We start from the raw sequence: 17,855 nt of genomic DNA on the forward strand, positions 1-17,855 counted from the left end.
GGAAGACTATTGGCGGGCCGGCTTGCAGGGAATGTGTTGATTGGCTGAGGGCGGTGTCCGACGGGGGAAAGTGGGCCAGCGACGGGCTGTGCTGGCGGCCGGTGTGCAGAAGCGAAGGAAAGAGCGGGGACCGAGGTCCGGGGTAGGCCGCAACCATGGAGGACAGCGGGCTGAGTAAGTGATGGCTGGGGTGTGGTGGGAGGGAATGTGAGGGGAAAAGAGGGAATGTGAAGGGAGAGAATGTGGGAAGGGTGGACAAAATGTGAAGGGAGAGAGAGGGAGGATGGGAAGGTGAAGACAGATGGAGGTAGGGAATGTGAATGGACAGAGCTTGAGGAAGGGAATGTGAAGGGACAGAGCTTGAGGAAGGGAATGTGAAGGGACAGAGCTTGAGGAAGGGAATGTGTAGGCATACAGATGGAGGGAGGGAATATGAAGGGACAGATGGAGGGAGGGAATGTGGACAGATGGGAGGAAATGTGAAGGAAGAGAGACGGAGGGAGGGGATGTGAAGTGGCAGAGATGGAGGGAGGGAACGCGAGGGGGTGAGGCGGAGGGAGGGAACGCGAGGGGAGAGATGGAGGAGGGAGAGAACACGAGACTGAGGGAGGGAACGCGAGGGGAGAGATGGAGGAGGGAGAGAACACGAGACTGAGGGAGGGGAACAAGCGGAGGAGGCAGAGGGAACCTGGGGGAAATGGAAGGAGGTTACGTGAAGGGCAAAATGCAGGGGCAATACAACCGTCTTGTGCACTTTATGTAGTCCTGTGCAGGTCTGTAGTCTCCTAGTTTTTGTGTTGTTTTATGTAGTCTAGTGTAGCTTTGAGTTGTCTCACATAGTCTAGTGTAGTTTTGTGTTGTTTCACACAGCACCATGGTCCTGGAGGAACGTTGTTTCATTTTTACTGTGTACTGTATCAGCAGTTTATGGTCGAAATGACAATAAAAAGTGACTTGACCTGACTTGAACAACAGCACCATTAGTACTGTACCCCAGTGTCAGAACCATCCCCACCAGTAGTACCCCAGAATCAGAACGGTCCCTATCAGTACTGCACCCGTGGCAGAACTGTCCCCACCGTTACTGTTCCCCAGTGTTACATAGTGATGTGTCCTTCCCCACCAGAACTGTACCCCCATGTTATACAGTGACAGAATCATTCCCACCAACAATTCACACCTGTGTTACTCAGCAATAGACTGTCTTCATCTGTACTACACCACAGTGTTATACAAAGACAGACCCATACCCACTTGTACTAGACCTTGGTGTTAAATAGTGGAAGTCCCATTCCAGCAGTACTGAACCACAGTGTTATACAACCAAAGATTTGTCCTCACTAGTACAAAACTTCAGTGTCACACAGTGACAGACCAGTCCCCTCAAGTACTGTACCCCAGTGTTACAATGATAGGCCTGTCCCCACGGCCACTGTACCCCGGTGTCATAGTGACAGTCATACTCCAGCATTACTGAACCCTGGTGTTATACAGTGAATGACCCGTTTCTACCAGTACTGTTCCAGTGTCAGTACCTGTCCTCACCAGTCCTGTACCCCGATGTTACACAATCACAGACCCATCTCCACCACTCATGCCACCTCCCTGCACGTCGCCCTTTGTCTCCTCACTGTTTTTCTCTCATGATCCCCCCACCGACTCGCCCCTCACATTCCCCCCTGTATCTGTCCTGTCACATCCCCCTGCATCTCTCCCGTCACATCCCCCACTAACTCACCACTCACATTCCCCCCACCATCTCTCTACCCTTCCCCTTTCCATATTGCCTCTCACATAACCCCCTCTATCTTGCCCCTCTAGACCCCAAAAAAACCTACCAAATCATACCAAATAACACATAAAACCTAAAATAACACTGACATATAGTAAAAGCAACAATAATATGATAAATATACACCCTATATAAAGTAGAAATATTGTATGTACAGTGCAGTTTCACTTATCAAAATTGGGAAGACAGTGAGCCAAAGTTGATTTAGAGAAAAAAATTCAGCATGTACACACATACGTACGTACACGCATACGCAAACAACTGCCCACACAAGGTTTCATGGTCATTGTAGTCTTTCTCGGGGTAAACACATGTATAAAGCGGGCATCTTTTTTTCGTAAAAGTGACAATCCTCTTTGGTTGGTGAAAACAAGTACTAATGTAGGTCTTCCGTAACAGCGAGTTGTCGTAAAGCGAACGTTCGGAAAACGGGGGACACCTGTACTGGCAGGGACGGTTCTAACACTGGGGTACAGTACATGTGGAGACGGTTTTGTCATGGGTATAGTACCAGTGGGGACCATTCTGATTCTGGGCTACTACTGGTGGGGATAGTTCTGACACTGGAGTACAGTACTGGTGGTGGTGTTGTATAATACTGGTGTGCATTATCAGTGGAGCCAGTCAATCACTGTATAACATGAGTACAGTACTGGTGGGGACTGGCCTGTTACTTTATAACACTGGGGTATGGCAACGATGGGAAATAATCTGTCACTGTATAACACGTGCTTACAGTACTGGTGCATTTGGGTCTGTCATTGTCTAACACTGAAGTACAGTATCACGGGGGAAAGTCTGTCACTATATAACATTATGTGCAGTACTTTTGGGACAAGTTATCACTGTATAACTCTGGGCTCCAATACTATTGGTGATGGGTCTGTCGCTATCTTACACTTGAGTACAATAACCGACAGAATGGGTAATTGTTGGTGATTGAGGCCCTCCGATAGTTGGGGTCGACTGTGAATGTTGTTTCCTTGCGGTCTACATGGTATGCAAGCCAGGGAAGTATGATATGGAGAGCAAGCTGTTGCCCATGTAGCAAGCTCACCCTCTCCACAAAGCTATGAAATCAAAGGTACAGCAGAGACCAATACAGTGGCGTCAAAGGAATTGCCAGTCCGCATTGATCTTAATGTAGCACTGCCTTAGTGATTCCAGCTCCAGATTTTTCCTTGGGCTTTTCTCCCGAAGTCTTCCCCATGGGTAGGTGTAGTCGCAAGGCAGCGGAGGTTTCAGATCAGTGTTTTTCTTCTCCTGGATGAACTGCCAACCACGGCTGATGACCCCATCTACTTGAAGCGACTGTTTTTAAGGCGCCAATAACTCGCCTTTGCCCCTTCTCCTGTCAGTAGAAATGGTTCTGCCAGGCTTAAATCACTAAGCCAGATGTGAAGGCCGGGAGTTGAACTTGGTTTTCAGAGGCTGTTTGAGACGCATACCATTGAGAGCCGCCAGTAGGCAGTGAGAGCTTATCCCCATTACTTCTGGCTATAACAACCTTAAGGAACTGATAACATTTAAGACAGCACTGGTGAGCTTCAGTGACTGCTGGCTGGTGGCTACTGAAACAAGGAAAACAACTAAGCACTTTGTTAATCACACTTTTTCTGGCAAACGACCATCGCAAGTACTAGTCTGTAACTTCCTTTGGACCTGATGGCAATTCAGTGTAGCAGAGCAGAGGTGAGGCAGCAAGTCTGTTGCCGAGAGTGAGGAAGATCTGATGTTCGATTGATTTAAGCACCATGCCAAAGGCCGAGTCGAGGCGGCGAGGTCTGGGCACCAGAGCGTACAGATTCGACTGAACTTGGTGTTTGGATGGAAGATTAAGCATCATGCCGAATCGCAGAGGTCAGTGACAGGCGGAATCAAGTAGGTGGGGTCCAGGCTCAGAGTGTATCAAGGTGATTGAACCTGATGTTTGGTCTTCAATTTGGGTGGCGGGCCAGATTGAAAAGGGCCTGAGGTGAGGGGCGGGCCGGTTCAGATCACTGCGTTTTCTGGCCTCTGCGCTAAACTAGGGAACTCTCTTACAGACTTCAGTTCAGAATCCTATTTGCTTGCAGTTTTTTTTTTACTTTGCACATAGGGTGTTTGACGGTCTTTTTTTTAATATGGGTTCTTTTAGGTTTCTTTATTTTGTGGCTGCCTGTAAGGAGATGAATCTCAAGGCTGTAAATATACTGTGAACTTTGAACACTGTACATACTAGTGGGACTGGGTCTGTCACTGTATAACACTGGGGTATAGTACAGGTGGGAATGGGTCTGCTGCTGTATAACACCAGGGTGTGATTCTGGTGGAGACTGCTCTCTCGCAGTCTGGGATACAGTGCTGTTGGGGATGGGTCTGTCACTGTAAGATACTGGGGACAGTACTGTTGGGGATGAGTCTATCACTGTACAACACTGGGGTAGAGTACCTGTGGGCCTGGGTCTGTCATTGTATTAACAGTGGTGTATGGTACTGGTGGTCACAGGTCTGTCGCTGTTTAACTCTGGGGTATGGTACCTATACATTTTGCTGCCTATCTGCATCTGAGAGCCTTCATCAGGTCTGGAGAGGAAAGGGAACAAGTTCAAATAAGGTAGCGGGAGGGGAGGGAGTACAAGCTAGAAGGTAATAGGTGAAGAAGGGGAAGTCGGGGGAGTGGGGATGAAGTATGATGCTGAGAGGTGATAAGAGGGAAAGGTAAAGGGTTGAAGAATGAGGAAACTGATAGTAGAGGAGAGTGGACCATGGGAGAACGAGTATGGGTGAGTATGTGGTCAAAGTGTAGGAGAGCAGCAGAGATCACAAATGGGAAGCAGTGAAAGAGGATCTCAGTGAACTCCTGTCAAAGGAAGATTTCTACTTGAATGCAAGCCCAGTCCTTTCAACATTTCTGCTCTGTGTTGTTTGACCAGATACAACCCTGAGATTGATTTTCTTGCAGGCATATTCAGTAAATCCATAACTGAATAATAACAATAATAGAATCGATGAAGGACCATGCCAATGTGGGTGTTGAACCAGTGTGCAAAAGACACTAAACAGCAAATACGAAAAGTAAAATAATATAAATAAGCAATAAATATCGAGAAAGTAAGATGAAGAGTCCTTGAAAGTCTTTGAACAAGTAGGTTGTGGGAACATTTCAAAGATGAGGCAAATGAAGTTGAGTGAAGTTATCCCCTTTGGTTCAAGAGCCTGTTGGCTGAGGGGTAACAATTCTTCCTGAACCTGGTGTTGGGGATCCATGATGATGGATGCTGATTTCCTCTGATGATGATCTGTGTAGATGTGCTCAGTGGTGGTAGGGGGCTTTACCAATGATGCAGTGGGCCGTAGCCACTATTTTTTGTAAGATTTTACATTCAAGGGCTTTGGTGTTTGTATACCTGGCTTTGATGCAACCAATGTGCTCTCCATTACACATCTATAGGAGATTATCAAAGTTTTGCTTGTTCTGCTGAATCTTCGCAAACTCCTCAGGAAGTAGAAGTGCTGCCATACTTTTTCACAATTGCATTTACTTGCTAAGCCCAGGACAGGAACTCTGAATTTACAAGTCTGAGGAATTTACAGTGCTGACCCTACCCACCTCTGATCCTCTGAGGACTGGCTCCTGGACCTCTGGTTTTCTTCTCTTGAAGTCCTGAGGTTGAAAGATAAGCATGACATTGTGGGCTGAAGGGCCTGTGCTTTGCTGTACTGTTCTATGCTGTTGCACCGCTGCAGCCCTTCAGCTGTGGGACGAAGATATATTTCTAAGTCAGGACAGTGTGAGATTTGGAGGACAATTTTTGGGTGGTAGTGGACCCCATATTCCTTGAAGCTCTCATCCACCTCTGGCAGATGTGTGCTCGTTTGGAAGGGTCACTGTTGTAGGAGTTTTGCTGATTTGCTCTGGTGCATCCTGTCGGGTCAGGGGTTCCCAGCCTTTGTTATCCCATGGACCAATACCATTAAGCAATGCTTCCATGGACCCTAGGTGGGGAACCCCTGCAAACTGCTGTTACTGTTTGTTAGAGGTGGAGTGTGTGAATGGATGCCCATCAGGAATTACAGGAAATTAATTGGCGCTTTCAACTGAGTATTGCAAAGTTTGCTTCACAGTAGGAGGGATGTGATTGTATCAGAGGCAGTGCAGAAATTTGCCAGGATGTTGCTTCGATTGCACTTAGCTTGCAGAGACAGATTGGATAGGCTCAGCTTGTCTTTCCCTGGACCGAATTAGAACTGATGTGTTATTGTCACATGTACATTTGGGAAGGAGAAGCTAAAGTCAGATGTATCAGTATTACAGTGGATGAGAGGGGTTTGCCAGAATTGATTGGGAAAGATCACTGGCAGTGATGACAGTAGAGCTGCAATGGCTGGAATTTCTGGATGCAGTTCGGAAGGCACTGGATATATACATCCGAAAGAGGGACAAGTATTGTAAGGGAAGGATGAACCAACTGTAGGTAACGAGAAGTCAAAGCTAACATAAGAGAGGGCATATAATATAGCAAAAATTAGTGGGAAGTTAGAAGATTGGGAAGCTTTCAAAAACCAACAAAAAGCAACTAAAAAGTCATTAAGAAGATAAAGAAGGAATACGGAGGTAATATTAAAGAAACCATAATTTTCTTCTGATACATAAAGAGAGGTGAGAGTGGATGTCGGACCGCTGGAAAATAATGCTGGCGAGATGGTAGATAAATACTTTATTGATCTCAAAGGAAATGACAGTGTCACAGTAGCATTATGAGTTTACAGATAATCAGATATTAGGAGAGTAATATGAAAGGATAAAAAACAGTGAAACAGGAGGATATCATCATTTCCCCTCCCAGCCAGAGGCCTCGATGTGACTATAGGTCTATAGCTCCTCTCTATCACCTCCTCACTCTCCCCGACCAGATAAAGGTCATCGAGCTGTATCTTCAGTTCCCTAACGTGGTCCCGAAGGAGCGGCAGCTCAACGTAGCTGGTGCATATGTAGCCTTCCGGGAGGCTGGGAGTCTCCAGGACCTCCCACATCTGACACCAAGCACAGAACACTGGCCTCACACACATACTTCCTGTCTGTATTCTACACAAATAACCTACCTCACTATTGCCTAAGCCCCATTGAGCCAAAGCCTTGCTACTCTGTCTCCTTCTGCTCGAACACCCGCTCTATAAAGCTGTCTTCTTTTTAAACTGTTCTCTCTGTTCTCCCTATCAAACTGGTGAAGAAATAATTGAGCAAACACAAGGAAATCTGCGGATGTTGGAAATTCAAACAACAACACACACAAAATGTTGGTGGAACACAGCAGGCCAGGCAGCATCTATGGGGAGAAGCGCTGTCGACGTGCAGTCATGCCCCGATTAGCCATGATGAAATGGCGGAGCAGACTCTATGGGCCAAGTGTCCTAATACTGCTCCTATTTCTTATGGTCTTGTGGTATTGAGATATGTAGGGTGGCGGGGTAGAGACATGTCTCTACCAAAGGAGGTGTAAGGCGCTCCTTCCCTCCACTCGCCTGCAGGTCACCCTTGGGTAAAGTGCAGCACCTGCTTAGCCCCCCCAGTAAAGGTTGTGTGAAGTCATGGGAGCAGATAGTGGATGGTTGTATTAGCAGCTGTTGCATATCACAAGTCCTGGTTCTGCAATCACTGACACCAGTTAGACCATCTCTGTGAGTATTGCTCATGGATGGGGGGGCGGGGGTCACCCGTCTTGTAAAGACACTGCCCAGATGAAGGCAATGGCAAATCACTTCTGCAGGAAAACTTTCCCAAGAACAATTAGTCATGGAAAGACTAAAATTGCACACATCATAGAATAAGGCATATAATGACCAAATGGACTGATAAACAGCATTTGATGGCTCTGGACCTATCTTCATAGAACATAGATATCTAGAACACATTACAGGCCCTTGAGCCCGCAATGTTGTGCATGTAACCTACTCTAGAAACTCCCTAGAATTACCCTACCGCATGGCTGTCTATCTTTCTAAGCTCCATGTATCTCAGACTCTCTTAAAAGCTTCCACCACCATCGCTGGCAGTGCATTCCACGCACCCACCACTCTCTGTGTGAAAAACATACCCCTGACATCCCCCCCTGTATGTACCTCCAAGCACCTTAAAACTATGTCCCCTCGCATGAGCTATTTCAGCCCTGGGAAAAAGCCTCTGGCTATCCACACAATCAATGCCTCTCATCGTCTTATACAGCTCTATCAGGTCACCTCTCATCCTCTGTCGCTCCAAGGAGAAAAGGCCATAAGGCACGCTCTCCAATCGAGGCAACGTTCTTGTAAATCTCTTGTGCACTCTTTCTATAGAATCCACATCCTTCCTGTAGTGAGGTGACTAGAACTGAACAAAATACTCCAAGTTGGTTGTGACCAACATCTTGTATAGCTATAATAATACCTCATGGCTCTTGAACGAATACCAACATACCATACACTTTAACAACACTGAATCTGCACAGTGTGGACATAGACCCCAAGATTTCTTTGATCTTCCACACTGCCAAGAGTTTTACCATTAATACTGTATTCTGTCTTCAAATTTGACCTACCAAATTGAACCACTTCACACATACCTTGGTTCAAGTCCATCTGCCAGTTCTGCATCCTACCGATGTCCTGCCGTAACCTTTGACAACCCTGCGGACAATCCACAACACCTGCAACCTTTGTGTCAACAGCAGACTTACTAACCCATCCTTCTACTGCTTCATCTCAGTCATTTATAAAAATCACAAAGAGGAAGGGTCCCAAACAGATCCCTCCGGAACACCGCTGGTCACCAATCTCCATGCAGAATACATACCATCTACAACCACCCTTTGCCTTCTGTGGGCAAGCCAATTCTGGATCTACAAAGAAAGGTCTCTTGGATCCTATGCCTCCTTACTTTCTGAATGAGTCTCCATGGGGAACCTTATCAAAAACCCTACTGAAATCCATATACACTACATCCACTACTCTACCTTCATCAATGTGTTTTGTTACATCCTCAAAGCATTTCATCAGATTTGTAAGGCATAACCTGCCCTGCTGACTATCCCTAATAACATGATCTCTCCAAATGCTCATAAATCCTGCCTCTCAGGATCTTCTCCAATAACTTGCCCACTAGTGAAATAAGACTCACTTGTCTCTAAATTCCTGCATTATCTCTACTCCTTTTCTTGAACAAGGGAACATTCGCAACCCTCCAATCCTCCGATACTTCTCCTGTCCCTGTTAATGATGCAAAGATCATTGCCAGAGGCTCAGCATCCCCCTCACTTCCCACAGTAGCCTGGGGTATATCTTGTCTAGTCCTGACAACTTATCTAACTTAATGCTTTAAAAAGCTCCAGCATATCCTTGTTCTTAATGTCCATATGCTCGAGTGTTTCAGTCTGCGCTGTCATCCCCACAATTGCCAAGTTCCTTTTCCCTGGTGAATACTGAAGCAAAGTATTAAGTACTTGTGCTACCTTCTCCGACTCCATGCACACGTTTCCACTATTGCACCTGATTCTCATCCTCTTGCTCTTCACGTGCTTGTAGAATGCCTTGTGGTTTTCTTTAATCTTGTACACCAAGGCCTTTGCATGGCTCTTTCTTTCTTAAGCTACTTCCTGGCAACCTTGTAATTTTCTAGAACTCCATTATTAGCTTTTGTAGGCTTTTCTTTTCTTAAGTAGATTTTCCACATCCTTTGTACACCATGGGTCTTTTACCCTATCATCCTTTCCCTGCCTCAATGGAGCATACCTATGTAGAACGCCATGCAAGTATTCCTTGAACATTTGTCGCATCTCTGCTGTGCATTTCCGAGTACACGTCTCCCAGTTTATGCTCCGAAGTTCCTGCCGAACAGCATCATATTTCTCCTTACCTCAATTAAATGTTTTTCCAAATTGTCTGCTCCTATCCCTGTCCAGTGCTGTGGTTGGAGTCTGTAATTACTAGAAACTAATAACATTTATTAGTAAATTAAGTAATACAGTACACTAAATGCAAGGATATAAATGTAACAGGTTAGCAATGATAATATACACATATACACAGAAATATGGGAATAGGAATCCGCCAAGCTCTATCGAAGTCTAGGGGTAAATGATCAGTCTTGAAGTGAAGCAGAGTTCAGTTCAGTTTAGAGTAGTTCGAGGTAGTTGTTGTGGTACCGTTAGAAAGAGAGAGTGAGATACAGCTGAGGTTTCAGGCAAACCTTCCGTTGTCTTCTTGTCCTGTTGTGGTAATCGACTGTGACCCCTCCGTTCCAGATGCGATCGTTGTCTCGTTGTGGTCACCGACTGTGACCCCTCCATTCTAGATGCGACCGTTCTTCCGTGGTGAACCCGTCATCCAGCCAAGGGTGGACACACAACAGGTTCCCACCGGTCGTATCTTTACACCCTGTGAGCCTCTGACCGATTCCCGCGAATCAGTCCTCCAAACTCCCATCGAACTTGTGGGGGCACAATGCTCTCTTCAGGGTCTCGTGGCATGTGTGCGGTGTCTTGGCAAACCCTCTATTTTATCCCCCTCTGATGGGGTATCACCTGTCCATCAAACTTCACCGCTTCCTTTTGTTTCAGCAGAAGAGTTAATGAGCAATTCATGTTCAAAGCAAAGTGTCCGTGGCTGTATCACTGCAGACACCAAAATACTGAATTATGTATCTCTCTCTCTCTCGTTATCTCTCTCTTATTAGCATTTTTGAATGGCTCTTCCTTATCTCTCTCTTTTTAGCAGCATCCATTCTGCAGCTCTGCTTGGCTTCACACATAACACTGACACCTGACAAGGTTCATGTCCCAATACCGGATCAAGTACAGCTCTCCTCTAGTTGGCTTATTTACCTATTGCGTCAGGAAACCTACCTGAACAAGCCTAACAATCTCCACCCAATTGGAACCCTTTGCTCTTAGGAGATGCCAGTCAATATTATGAAAGTTAAAATCTCCCACCACAACAACTCTATTTTTGTTCAGTTCCAGAATCTGCCTCCCTATCTGCTCCTTGATATCCCTGTTACTATTGGGGGGGAGGGGGTCTGAAAAAATACACCCAGTAGAGTTGTTGCCTCCTTCCTATTTCTGACTTCCACTCTCACTGACTCAGTAGATAATCCCTCCATGACTTCCTCCTTTTCTGCAGCTGCGACACTATCCCTGGTTATCAATGCCACGCCCCCACCTCTTTTGCCTCCCTCCCTGTCTTTTTTGAAACATGTAAAGCCTGACACACTCAGTAGCCATTCTTGCCTCTGAGATGTCCGAGCGTCTAGTAGCCAGAACGTCATAGTTCAACGTATTTATCCACGCTCTGTTCATAGGCCTTGTTCTTGATGCTGCTTGCATTAAAGTAGAGACATCTCAAACCATCAGGCTGAGTGCATCTTTGCTTTATCATCTGCCTATCCTTCCTCACAAACTCCCTAAAAGCTGTCTCTACTTGTGCGGCAACCACCCCATCCTCTGCCTCTTTGGTTCCCGCCCCCCTTAGCAATTCTAATTTAAACCCTCCCCAACAGCATCGGCAAACCTTCCCGCCAGGATATTGGTCCCCCTCTGATTCAAGTGTAACCCGTCCTTTTTGTACAGGTCACACCTGCCCCAGAAGAGGTCCTAATGATTCAGAAATCTGAATCACTGCCCCCTGCTACATTCCTTCAGCCGTACATTTCTCCACCACCTCATTCTAATCCTATCTGTCACTGTTGTGTGGCACAGGGAGTGATCCGGAGATTACTATCCTTGAGGTCCTGTTTCTCAGCTTCCTTCCTAACTCGCTGTATTCTGCTTTCAGGACCTCCTCCCTTTTTCTACTTATGTTGTTGGTACCAATATGTACCACGACTTCTGGCTGCTCACCCCCCCCCCCCCCCCCCCCCCCAAAATTTCAGGAAATTGTGGACGCATTCTGAAACATCAGGAACCCTGGAGGAAAACGGAGGAAGACTACCCTCCATGTTTCTTTTTTGTGCCCACAAAATCGCCTATCTGTCCCCTGTGGATGCCAAGTCATTGGATATATTTAAAGCAGAAGTTGATAGCTCCTGAATTATTAAAGGAGTCAAAGGTTATGGACAGAAAGCAGAATAGTGTTGAGAGGGATAATCAGCTAGAATCTAATGATGGAGCAGACTCGATGGGCTGAGTGGCCTAATTCTGCTCCTGTACTTAGTGGTCACTTTAGTAGGCACACCAGTACACATCGTTAATGCAAATTTGCAATCAGCCAATCATGTGACACGATTCAATGCAAACAAAGCATGCAGACATCTGGCGGTTCATTTGTTTTTCCGGACCAAACACCAGAATGAGGAAGAAATATGACTGGTGTGCCGTTGACCATGGAATGACTGTTGGTATTGGCCATTGCTGCCCTGGTTAAAAAGGGTGCTAGCTTTTCACTCTATCAGTACCCTTCATAATAAGACCATAGACATAAGAGCAGATTTAGGCCATTCGGGCCATAGAGTTTACTCTGCTGTTCCATCATTGCTGATTTATTACCCCTGTTAACTCCTCCTCATCTGTGTTCTAAAGAATAACCTTGTATTCTGAGGCTCTGGCCTCTAGTCCTAGACTTTCCACTATAGGAAACATCCTCTCCAACTCCACACTGAGCGTCATAGGAAGTCATTCCTACCTGTGGCCATCAAACTTTACAACTCCTCCCTTGGAGTGTCAGACACCCTGTGCCAATAGGCTGGTCCTGGACTTATTTCCACTTGGCATGATTAACTTATTATTTAGTTATCTATGGTTTTATATTGCTATATTTCTTCACTATTCCTGGTTGGTGCGGCTGTAACGAAACCCAATTTCCCTCGGGATCGATAAAGTATGTCTGTCTGTCTGGGCCTTTCAAAATTTGATAGGTTTCAGTGAGAACCACACCCCCCTCCCCACCTAACCTCCAGACCAGTGCAGTCAAAAAACTCCTCGTATGTTAACCCTTTCATTTCTGGGATAATTCTCATGAATCTCCTCTGGTCGCTTTCTTAGATAAGAGGCCTAAAGCTGCTTGCGATACTCCAAATGCAGACTGACCAATGTCTATAAAGCCTCAGATTTATGTCCATCCCTCTATGTTCTAGTCCTCTCGATATTCTCCTGTGCCCCAAAGAGAAAAGCTCTAGTTCACTCAACCTTCCCTCATAAGACATGTTCTCTAATCCAGAAATCTCCTCTGGACCCTCTCTAAAGCTTGCACATCCATTTTATAATCAGAAAGGATTTATTTTTGTAAATCAATTGACTATAATTTCTCAGGCTTAAAGTACTACGTTCAAGTAAATGACACCAAATGATTCAACATCATGAACTATGTAATTGTGGAGGCTCGGCTAACCATCTCCTCTTCTCTTTCCCTGCCAGTCCCTCCGGACCTGACCCCGGACGAGAGACTGGAGTTGGAGAGCATCCGCCGGCGGAAGCTAGAGCTGATGGCTGAGATCCAGAGGCTGCGGGATGAGCTCAAGGAGGCCATGTTTGAGGTGGAAGGGCTGGAGATCAACGAGGGCAGGTGGGTGATAGGGAGAGGGGGTGAAGGGGAAGGGACATAGGTGTTGTTGAATAACAAAGGGGAAATGGGGTGGAGGGTGAGGTAGTGCAGATTGGGAGGGAAGAGGTTGGAGAGGGAAACGGTTGGAGCGTTTGGATGAGGAGTGAGGGTTAAGGGTTTGGATGAAGGGGCATCAGGTTGGATGAAGGAAAGGGGATTGGCAGTGCAGGGAAAGTGGGTGAGAGGTGGGAAGGGTGTTTGGAGGGGACGAGGTGGGGAGGGAGAGGCGTTTAGAAAGGGGGAAGAGGGAGGGAGCTTGAAGGCAGGATGAAGGATGGTTAGGAAGAGAGTAGGGAAGGGAATGAAGGGATGAGCTATTGGAAAACCCCAAGGGGTTGGAGTGGGGTTGAGGGTTTGGATAAGCCATGGAGTTGGGGTGCAATAACTGTTTGGAAAGGAATGAAGAGGGAGGTGTTGGAAGAGAGGGGAAGGCTGAAGGTTTGGAAGCAAGAAGGTTGGGAGGATGAAGGGTTTGGAAGAGGAGGAGGAGGTTGGGTTGGAAGGGGTTTGGATTGAGGGTGAGCAGGAGGGAGTTGGAAAAGGGGCGAGGATCGGCAGAGCATGAAGGGGATTAGAGAAGGAGAGGAGGAGTTTGGGTAGGGAGAGGCATTTGGAAAGGAGGAAGAGGGAAGGATGGTGGGTTTGGAAGGGGAGAAGTGTTTGGAAAAGAATGGGGAGCGGTATTGGAAAAAGAGGTGTTTTGGAAGGGAGATGGGATGTGATGGGGCAGGGAGTTGTAAGAGGGATGGAGGAAATGGTGAGGGAATGGGTTGCAAGAGTAGGGAGCTTGAGGGGTGAGGTAGATGTAGGGAGGGAGGAGGGGTACAGTGGAGTGAAAGGGTTTGGGGATTGCTGGGAATTGATGACAGGACAGTGGGATGGGGGCAGAGACAAAAGGGGTGGTGGAAAATTCAGGAGGGGTGATGGTTAGGGGTTCATAGAGTATGGATGGTGGCAGAGGAATCAAGGAGACCGGACAAGAGGAAAGAAATGAGGTTGGACTTCCCTCCAATCTCCCGAGGAAGGGAAGATCGGTGAGCGATCAGTGGATCCAGGGAGCATTATCTCTCCTGCTGCTCTCCCACTGTTGGGGGGAGATGTCTAGGGGGAGGGGGGTCAATCCGCGTGATGGGTTAGGTGACTGTGGGAAGGGTCAGTCAACCCTCTGCCTCATCTCATCTCCAGTAAAACGCTGCAGAGGAGCAAGCAGATGGCCATGGGCAGGAAAAAGTTCAACATGGACCCCAAGAAGGTAGGTTCTGCTCACACCTCCGCCTCTTTTTCTCTCTCTGTTTTTCTCCCGTATTCTCCTCGCATTTCTCCTTCCATGCACTCCATGTACTACTCTCCCTCCTCCTCCCTCTTCCTTTCCTCCCCTCCCCTGCTCCCCCTCCTCCCTTCCACATCACCTGTTCTCTCTCTACTGTCCTGTATTGTCCCCCGTCTCTCGAATCAAAGTCCTCTCTCTCTCACGCTCTTGGCAGGGAATCCAGTTCCTGGTGGAGAACGATCTGTTGAAGAATGTGGCTGAGGAAATCGCTCAGTTCCTCTACAAGGGCGAAGGGCTCAACAAAACTGCCATTGGCGATTACCTCGGGGAGAGGTAAGGGTGCTGGAGCCTATTAACAAGCATGTTTGTGAGCAAGGTTCATGCAAAGCTGTGCTGGTTCACTGTGGAGAGACTGACTGCTTTGGACTACAACACAACATGTACTCAGTGGCCCCTTTAGTAGTGACACCGGTACACCTGCTTGTTCATGCAAATACCTAATCAGCAAATCATGTCACAGCAACTCCGTACATAAAAGCATGCAGACATGGTCAAGAGGCTCTGCTGTTAATGGGGGAAGAAATGTGATCTCAGTGACTTTGACCAATAATTGTTGGTGGCTGATGGGGTGTATTGAGTATCTCAGGAAATTCTGATACCCTGGGATTTTCATGCACGGCAGCCTCTCGAGCAGGGGTTCACAAATTTTTATGCCAAGGACCCCTACCATTAACTAAGGACATTGGATTGGGAGCCCCTGCTCTGAGGTTTACAGAGAATAGTGTGGAAAAACAGAACAAAAAGCCGGTGAGCAGCGGTTATGTGGCCGAAAAAAAGTTGCTAATGAGAGAGGTCAGAGGTGAAGGCCAGATTATTTCAAACTGACAGAAAGGTGACAGCATCGCCAATAACCACAAGTTACAACGTTGATGTGCAGAAGAACATCTCTGAATGCACAACAAATTGAACCTTTAAGTGGGTGGGCTACAGCAGCAGAAGACCTGATTGCACTCCTGTGCCTGATAAAGTGGTCACTGAGTATAGAACAGAGCACACAAGAACAGGGTCTTTATTCCATCATGTTGTGATGATCGAGTTAAACCAGTAATGTGTAACTAAAATAATCTCTTTTCCTTGCACATGGTTCAAAGGTTCAGTTAGTATCAGGGAATGATACAGGAGACAATCCTGAAATTTGTACTCTTCCCAGGCATCCACAAAACAAGAAACCCCAAAGAATGAATGATAGAAACATCAGAACCTCAACGTCCCCCTCCTATTACACAAGCAGCAGCAGAAGCCTCACCCCCCCCCACTTGTGCTGGCAGAAGCACTGAACCCCCACCATGCAAGCAATAGCAAATGCCCTCCAAAGAGACATTGATCCAGATCCAATATCCATACCCTCCCATCCTCTGTACATTCCTGATAATCTAAGTGCCCTTTGAATACCTCTATTGTATCTGTGTCCACCACCACCCCTGGCAGCGCATTCTAGGGACCCACTGCACTCTGTAAAAATAAAAAAAAATCCCTTCACTTATTCAAAGATCATTCTCCATTGACCTTACACACTGTCACTTTAAATGCAGACAAAGTTCACCCAGATGCTGCCTGGATTAGAGGGCATTAGAACTTGGACAAACCTGAGTTGTTTTCTGTTGTTAATTTGATGTTAACAAAGTTCATGACAGATGCCAGTGATATGAAACCTGATTCTGATTCTCTGGAGTGGCAGCAGGTGAGGGGGACCTGATGGAGGTATTAGACTAGTGGTCATCAACCTCTTTAAGCCCAAGATCCCCTACCTCGACTTTAGTGAAAGGCAAGATCGACCCCAGATCGATTACTTACACCCCTGCGCACCGGGGCAGAAAAGACCAGAAGTAAAACCCCGCAACCCGGAAGTCGAAATAATGTATAAACACCAGGGGTACCCACTCTTTTTTGCACTGTGGACCGGTTTAATATTGACAATATTCTTGCGGACTGGCCAATTGGGGGGATGGGGGTGTGTTAAACACATCCAGAATACAGCGATACTCGAAGCAGGTTCCTTATGTCCGGTCTATTCCACTAATTTCGTTTGCGCGGCTCTCGGCACTTAGCTTCTGTTCCGTTTGCTCGCGTTTTTTCCGCTAAAAAAACTCAGCACGTTTGTCTTTCATTGTGGGGTACTTGGACTCAAGGTATCGAAGCAATTTTGAGGACTTCATTGCCTCATCAGACAGCCTCCCAGCCCGAACTTCAGCTTCCCGCCCGCCCGCCCGCCGCCAGGTGCAGCTGGTCGTGGGTGCGGTGAGAGAACAAGGTCAGGGCTGGAGGTTCCCATGCCAGGGCTGCGGCAGTCGCAGTCCAGAGAGAGCGACTGACGGAGCGAGGAGTGCGACAGGGAGCGTGCCTGCCCCTCCCTTGTAGGCTCTATTGGCCGACAAAAGTTCGTTTCAGTAGATCGCAGTGCGGTAGCTGTTCTGATACTTATGGAACCCCGAGCCTGAATTAAGTTGTCTGCGAATATTTTAGCAGCAGGTTCCCCATGAACGTTCGGTGTGCTAAGCAGGTTTAGAGGCGGCGCCCATCTGTCCGCGCGAGGCCAACCAGTGACCCCTGGCGCGAGGGTGTCACTGTATTTAGGCGCCTGTTGACCTTGCGTGCGTTCAAGTTCAACAGAGGGCATAACAGGGAATGAGGAAAGATGCAGCTGACTCATATTGTTTCCTCGCAGCCCGGTGGTTGGGGACCACTGAATTACACTGTGTAGTGCGTGGGAGCTACACGCATGCGCACTGGGCAGAAAGAACGAAACTAAAACCCTGCAACCCGGAAACAATCTCTCAACAGATTGTGTATTCATTTTTCATTTTTTTTCAGGATCTACTGGGAAAGTCTCAAAGGTCGACCAGTTGATCGCGATCAACGGGTTGGTGACCACTACATTAGACAATTCTGGTATTAGACATTTCCACCTTGGGAAAGAACTACCAGCTGCCTGTTATAATCTTACAAACCTCCATCAGAACTGAGCACAGTACTCCAAGTGGGGTCTGACCAGGGTCCTACAAAGCTGTGACATTACCTCTTGGCTCTTAAACTCAGTTCCATGGTTGATGGAGGCCAGTGCACTGTATGCCTTCTTAACCAGAGTCAACCTGCGAAGCAGCTTTGTGTCCTATGGATTCAGACCCTAAGATCCCTCTGATCTTCCACACTGCCAACAGTCTTACCATTAATTCTATATTCTGC

The 17,855-nt window shown here is 47.1% G+C and overlaps 1 protein-coding gene across 3 annotated transcripts in view; it reads left to right on the top strand.

Moving 5' to 3' along the window:
- LOC132380542 (cytohesin-2) overlaps window positions 1-17,855 on the top strand; it is a 43,034-nt gene continuing 25,179 nt past the window's right edge. The window contains exons 1-4 of one of the 3 annotated variants that reach the window (XM_059949432.1): window positions 1-174; window positions 13,156-13,303; window positions 14,528-14,594; window positions 14,827-14,945. In XM_059949432.1, the coding sequence (XP_059805415.1) occupies window positions 156-174; window positions 13,156-13,303; window positions 14,528-14,594; window positions 14,827-14,945 (353 nt within the window). In that variant the 5' untranslated portion in view covers window positions 1-155. The remainder of the gene's footprint in view (window positions 175-13,155; window positions 13,304-14,527; window positions 14,595-14,826; window positions 14,946-17,855) is intronic. The other 2 variants (XM_059949431.1, XM_059949430.1) reach the window with 2 other exon arrangements.

The sequence above is a fragment of the Hypanus sabinus genome, chromosome 24, assembly GCF_030144855.1.
Source record: "Hypanus sabinus isolate sHypSab1 chromosome 24, sHypSab1.hap1, whole genome shotgun sequence".
Lineage (NCBI taxonomy): Eukaryota > Metazoa > Chordata > Chondrichthyes > Myliobatiformes > Dasyatidae > Hypanus > Hypanus sabinus.